This window comes from Aethina tumida, chromosome 3 (assembly GCF_024364675.1).
Source record: "Aethina tumida isolate Nest 87 chromosome 3, icAetTumi1.1, whole genome shotgun sequence".
Lineage (NCBI taxonomy): Eukaryota > Metazoa > Arthropoda > Insecta > Coleoptera > Nitidulidae > Aethina > Aethina tumida.
Window position 1 is genome coordinate 16,455,202 of NC_065437.1, and position 7,300 is coordinate 16,462,501.

The 7,300-nt window shown below is 28.0% G+C and overlaps 1 protein-coding gene across 1 annotated transcript; it reads left to right on the forward strand.

Annotated features, from left to right (window-relative positions):
• Positions 1 to 5,556: 5,556 nt before the first annotated feature.
• Positions 5,557 to 7,235, forward strand: LOC109596314 (NAD-dependent protein deacetylase Sirt6). Its single transcript, XM_020011829.2, has 6 exons — positions 5,557 to 5,714; positions 5,762 to 5,889; positions 6,001 to 6,243; positions 6,300 to 6,473; positions 6,523 to 6,646; positions 6,699 to 7,235. Exons 1-6 carry the CDS (start codon positions 5,649 to 5,651, stop codon positions 7,119 to 7,121), a joined length of 1,158 nt encoding a protein of 385 aa, XP_019867388.1. The 5' UTR covers positions 5,557 to 5,648; the 3' UTR covers positions 7,122 to 7,235.
• The last annotated feature ends 65 nt before the right edge of the window (positions 7,236 to 7,300 follow it).

Sequence of the window (7,300 nt, forward strand, 5' to 3'; positions counted from 1 at the left end):
ATATATATATACATATATATATATATATATATATATATATATATATATATATATATATATTTCAATAGAGAGTAAAACAATTATTTATTATAAAACAATAGGTGATATTTGTTTAAAATTAAAGTATTACATAGGAAAATTTTCAATTCGATTGAGAATGTGACGCATGGGGCGAGTCACCAACCGAATTGAAAATTTTACTATACAATTTCTAGATTTGTCATATATATTTATGTACTTTTACAATAAATTTTGGATATTATTTGTATCTTTCAAATTGTTGTATTTCTGTTATTTCTTATTATTTCCTTTCGATTGAAATGAATCTATTGTTTATAAATTGACAATTATAAAATTAATTTAACTTTAACTATATGTTATATTAAATATAATGATTATAATAACATATAAACAATTATTTACTATAATACAATAGGTGATATTAGTTTAAAATTCAAATATTGTATAGGAAAATTTTCAATTCGGTTGAAAACGTTCTCGATACGCATGACTTAACAAACACTCGACGTCGACCAATCAGACGCAAGGGATGAGTCACCGCCATTAGCCGCTATATAAGACGCCGCGTGAGTCAGACCAGTCAGTCTGATATCGACTTTCGTATCGACCGGTTAGGTGGGCTGGGATGTTGGTCCGCGCCACCATACCCCTCCAAGTTAATTCGGTAGTGCAGTTCGGTTTAGTGTTGTGACTCGTTTGTTCAATTAGTGTTGTGATTTGTGCCTTATTAGATATACTGGATATGACCATGGATTGAAAGATAGGTGCCTTTTTCTTACAAATCAATTGTTTACGTAGTTATTCAATTATTTCATTTAAACAGCACACTAATGATGTTCTTTTATTACAATTATGTATTGGAACTATATTATACCAATTCCTATCTAGAAATATAAATTTAGTTAATTCTTTTAAAAAATGCATGGATAAAACTTTACATGGATAGTTTATAAGAATAAATGCATGCTTTAAATGACAATATTTCAGAATAAATGAACTCTACTTGAATTAAGTGGAGTATCAATCAATTAAAAATAAATGTAAAAGTAGAGCGAATATACATCAATTGAGAATAAATGCATGGTATAAAATGTTGCATGGATTAGTTCATAAGAATAAATGCATGCTTTAAATGATAAAATCATGACAATAATTCAACTTTACTTGGATTAAGTAGAGTGAATATACATCAGTTGAGAATAAATGCATGGTATAAAATTTTGCATGGAATAGTTCATAAGAATAAATGCATGTTTTAAATGATAAAATCATGACAATAATTCAACTTTACTTGGATTAAGTAGAGTGAATATACATCAATTGAGAATAAATGCATGGTATAAAATTTTGCATGGAATATTTCATAAGAATAAATGCATGTTATAAATGATAAAATCATGACAATAAGTCAACTTTACTTGGATTAAGTAGAGTGAATATACATCAGTTGAGAAAAAATGCATGGTATAAAATTTTGCATGGATTAGTTCATAAGAATAAATGCATGTTTTAAATGATAAAATCATGACAATAATTCAACTTTACTTGGATTAAGTAGAGTGAATATACATCAGTTGAGAAAAAATGCATGGTATAAAATTTTGCATGGATTAGTTCATAAGAATAAATGCATGCTTTAAATGATAAAATCATGACAATAATTCAACTTTACTTGGATTAAGTAGAGTGAATATACATCAGTTGAGAGCATGGTATAAAATTTTGCATGGATTAGTTCAAAAGAATAAATGCATGCTTTAAATGATAAAATCATGACAATAATTCAAGTTTACTTGGATTAAGTAGAGTGAATATACAACAGTTGAGAATAAATGCATGGTATAAAATTTTGCATGGATTAGTTCATAAGAATAAATGCATGTTTTAAATGATAAAATCATGTCAATAATTCAACTTTACTTGGATTAAGTAGAGTGAATATACATCAGTTGAGAAAAAATGCATGGTATAAAATTTTGCATGGATTAGTTCATAAGAATCAATGCATGCTTTAAATGATAAAATCATGACAATAATTCAACTTTACTTGGATTAAGTAGAGTGAATATACATCATTTAAGAGCATGACAATAATTCAACTTTACTTGGATTAAGTAGAGTGAATATACATCAGTTCAGAATAAATGCATGGTATACAATTTTGCATGGATTAGTTCATAAGAATAAATGCATGTTTTAAATGATAAAATCATGACAATAATTCAACTTTACTTGGATTAAGTAGAGTGAATATACATCAATTGAGAATAAATGCATGGTACAAAATTTTGCATGGAATAGTTCATAAGAATAAATGCATGTTTTAAATGATAAAATCATGACAATAAGTCAACTTTACTTGGATTAAGTAGAGTGAATGTACATCAATTGAGAATAAATGCATGGTATAAAATTTTGCATGGAATAGTTCATAAGAATAAATGCATGTTTTAAATGATAAAATCATGACAATAATTCAACTTTACTTGGATTAAGTTGAGTGAATATACATCAGTTGAGAATAAATGCATGGTTACAATTTTGCATGGATTAGTTCATAATAAATGCATGCTTTAAATGATAAAATCATGACAATAATTCAACTCTACTTGGATTAAGTAGAGTGAATATACATCAGTTGAGAGCATGGTATAAAATTTTGCATGGATTAGTTCAAAAGAATAAATGCATGCTTTAAATGATAAAATCATGACAATAATTCAACTTTACTTGGATTAAGTAGAGTGAATATACAACAGTTGAGAATAAATGCATGGTATAAAATTTTGCATGGATTAGTTCATAAGAATAAATGCATGCTTTAAATGATAAAATCATGACAATAATTCAACTTTACTTGGATTAAGTAGAGTGAATATACAACAGTTGAGAATAAATGCATGGTATAAAACTTTTGCATGGATTAGTTCATAAGAATAAATGCATGCTTTAAATGATAACATCATGACTATAATTCAACTTTATTTGGATTAAGTAGAGTGAACATACATCAGTTGAGAAAAAATGCATGGTATAAAATTTTGCATGGATAAGTATAGCATCGATTATTTAGTATGAATAATTGCATTGTATCATATTTGGGTTTTTAAATAGGTCTTTTTCTGGTTAAACATTGAGAGAAGCTTTTTTGTTCATTTCTTCGTTGATCGTCAAGACCTGCTCACATCTGGACCATGACGACCCAATCAACTATTGGAAAGACGATAAAGCAACAGGGAAAGGTCATTAAAGGTAATAATTCATAATTTTAATTATCCTTGCAACAATGATGTTAACGTAAGGTTTTTGATTAATTTCAGGTAGGTCCAGAACGAAACTAGTTAACTAGGCCACTGGCAGTGCAAAGTAAGTTTTTGAATTTTTATTTTGATATTGATTTTAATTCCAAATCATCTTGCATCATGATGTTCTGATTTATATATATAAATATGTTTTTGAAAAATGTAAGAAAGATATCTTTTATGATTTTCAGGAATGATTTATTTTTATTTTCTTTGTCCCAACCAGACATTCATTTCAGCTCAAATAAATTAAAGATACTGTTGTGTTAAATGTTTGTTTGGTATGATTTTCAGGGATATTGTATTCATATATATGCCTTTTAAATAATACCAATAAGACCCTCTCTTTCAGCTTAAATAAATTAGAGAAACTTTATTTTGTTTTATTTACATCACATTTATTGAACAAAATTCCTGACCTACTAATTCCTTTCGTTCGTCATATTATTGACCAACAAATTCCCCTTTTGTTCATTTTTAATTATTTTTTTATTTGCAGGAATTCATAATAATTAATAATTTTAATTTTTTTAGGATGATACAGTATTAGTATTTTAGTAAATTGTAACTTAGTGTAGGGCTGCATTTACTCAGCGAGGATTAGTATTTTTGAATTGAATAATTTTCGCCGTAAATGCGGCGACAAGCTCACCTACAAATTACCCAAAATTGTATTTTTAAATTGTAAGGCTTGTCATAGGATTTTCAAAATTGTACTTCTATTGCAGAGATACAATTTTGAATTATGTCCTATCTGATGACGCACGAAATGCAGAAACAAGCGAGAATAGAATATATTTATTTTGTATTTCCCTTGATTTGTCATAAAGACAAATATAATTTTGGGTATTTTACAATATTATATAATTAAAACTTTATTTATTTTTCTTTTAGTTTTTTTACATTTGTTAATATGTAATAACAATTAATATAAAATAACAATTTGATCAACTTTTTGATTATTATTAGTCGAAACTGATTTATTATATTTTTTATACTTAGAATAAATGTTTTCAAATTTCAAATTATATATGTACAACAATGTTGGGATTCCCGTCCACTGCAGTTGCGTTCCGAACCGTACCGAATAAAAGGTGTCGAACGTATCTAACGAAAATAACCTGTTCACAGAAAGTCGGTTTGCGGATTGGCCACTCTGTTATCGATCCCCGTTTCGATCGGGTGGTTTGTGGTGCAGGTTCTTTGATGAAGTTCGGTTTATTGCGTGATTAATTAATATTGTGATTAGTGCCTTATTGGATATATTACTGATGTGAAAGGTATGTAGTCTTTGAATTATTTCATTTAAACTTCAGATCAACGTTAAATTCTTATTTTGCCTTTATTAATCCTTTTGAATTATATGTTAAAAACGATAATTTCAAGTAATTGATTAATTTTGGCCATTACATATTCACAGCCAACTGTAAAAATAATTTGTCATGTTACTACACATTCATAGCCTACTACATAAATTTAATAAAGTATAAATAAATAATAGACTCCCTTTGTTTTATCCATTGAAAAATGAATTTCTTACAATAATAAAAATAATTATAGTATGCAGTATAGTACATCAAATTAAAAGTATTTAATACTGAAAGAATCGAAAAAATGTGCATCGGAATGTTCTGTTTAATTGGTAATTGTTTAAAATTCCTATTAAATATTATCTTTTATTTTATTAAATTTCACTTGTATTTTAAAATGGACAAATTTTCATCTAAATTGTAGCAATTAAAAATTGTGTTTTTTATTCTCTTTCTTAAAACTTAAAACAAACTCAATCTTCGATTTGTTGGATATATTGACTAAAAATTATTTTTATTGTTTGTCATAATATTGACCAACAAATTATTGTTGTAGACCAATAAATCTTTTTTCTGTTTATTACAACAACACTTCATTAAAAAATATATAAATTTGATAATTTCTTATTTGTAAGACTTCATTTTTTATGTAATGATGTAACTAAATTGATACACAAACACTATACCATAGTACCTCTCTTTCGGAAAAGCAAATTCTTTATTAGTTGCTAGTATGCATTTAGAATATATTTGCCTTATATGTAAATTTGATAAAATAGTTCAGGTCTATTTAATTTCAGTTTATTGTTAAGCGGTATTTAAAAATATTGTTTACTTCCAATAGATGACGCTATACGCAAAAAATAGTCTAAAGAATATTTAAGAGAGGGCTCTACACACAGATAATATAGAGTTCTTCCGATTTTATTGTTTTGTTTCCAAAGCCGCGACCCCGAAATTTTCAGACCGGGATTTTGAATCAAAACCTTATTGATACGATTAAAATCGGACTAAAATGTCGTGCAATTATGCCGACGGCCTCTCTCCATACGAGGATAAAGGAATATTGGGGATTCCCGAGGTAAAATATGATCTAAATGTAACTTAATTTAAACTTATTCCTTTTAGAAATTTGAGGATGCAGAAAAAGTCGACGAGAAGTGTGAAATACTGGCTAAATGGATAAATGAGTCTGAGCATGTAGTTGTCCATACAGGTGCTGGTATAAGCACTGCAGCAGGAATTCCTGATTTTAGGTATAACAGAATTTTTGTTATGACATGAACAATATACACTCATGTAACACTAAGTTTTCCTTGCTATCCTATCAAAGAAATTTCAAGATAAAAATATTTTTTTTTCTTTAGAGGTCCAAAAGGTGTGTGGACTTTGGAACGAGAGGGCAAAAAACCTGCAATAAATATATCATTTGACAAAGCAGTTCCCACAAAAACTCACATGGCTCTTAAGCATTTATTAGATTTAAATAAAATTCAGTATATTGTCAGCCAGAATATAGATGGATTACATTTAAAATCTGGTGTACCAAGAAGCAGTATATCAGAACTGCATGGAAACATGTTCATAGAACAATGTAATGTTTGTGAGAGGTAAAATTATTACCTTATTATTTTTAACTGCAATTCATATTCATGAATTTTTTAAGTCAATTTGTAAGACACACAGCAACAACTTCTGTGGGTAAAAAACTACTTGGAGGAGAGTGCAGGAGGGCGTTAGTGCAAGGAAGGGTGTGTAGAGGCAAACTATATGACACAATTTTAGACTGGGAAGATAATTTGCCTGCATATGACTTAGATATGGCTGATTATCAATCAAGGTAAGTGATATTGAGTTCATAAACCAGTATCAAAAAATTAAATTTTCAGCCTGGCTAATTTAAACATATGTCTTGGAACTACATTGCAAATCAAACCTAGTGGATTATTACCACTAAAAAATAAAAAATATGGAGGGAAAGTTGCAATTATTAATCTACAGCCTACAAAACACGTATTTTCAGTTTTCTTGTTAAAATACTGGATATATTGATTTTGAATTTCAGGATAAAAAAGCAGACTTGGTGATAAATTCGTATGTCGACGAAGTCATGGAAAAAGTTATGGAAAAATTGTCCTTGAAAATACCTGTTTACAAAACAGAAAATGATCCAATTTTAAACCCTCCTTCGCGGGAAGTGCAACACTGGAATATTCTAAAACGCGATGTTAAAACGTACAGTAAGAAATATTCACAATTTTCAAAGGATTTTAAAAAGCGCCGGCGCGATGTACAGAAAGAACCCACCATCAAAAAGGCAAAGAGCAAAAACGGCACTGTTGTAAAGAAAGGAGAAATAAAACAAGATGAGAGCCCCGAGGGAGCAATTAAAATCGATAATAGTGAAACTCTAAAAAAGGAGGAACCAGATATAAAAAAAGAAAAAGTTGATGACACAAAGGAGAACAGTGATAATCAAAAAAATTAACTATCTCATTATAATTGGATATTTGAATGTACCATTTCTGTTTGAATGTATTTATAATTTATATATGATCTATTTGACCGTACTTTTTTTAATAAAAATTACTTGTCGTAAATATGAAGAAATTTTATTTATTGAAATTAAAAAAATATCAATGTAATAAATATATTTTAATTTTTTTA

Coding starts and splice junctions, on each gene's coding strand:
- LOC109596314 (XM_020011829.2), top strand. CDS start 5,649: ATGTCGTGCAATTATGCCGACGGCCTCTCTCCATACGAGGATAAAGGA. Junction 5,715..5,761: donor GAATATTGGGGATTCCCGAG/GTAAAATATGAT, acceptor TATTCCTTTTAG/AAATTTGAGGATGCAGAAAA. Junction 6,244..6,299: donor CAATGTAATGTTTGTGAGAG/GTAAAATTATTA, acceptor GAATTTTTTAAG/TCAATTTGTAAGACACACAG.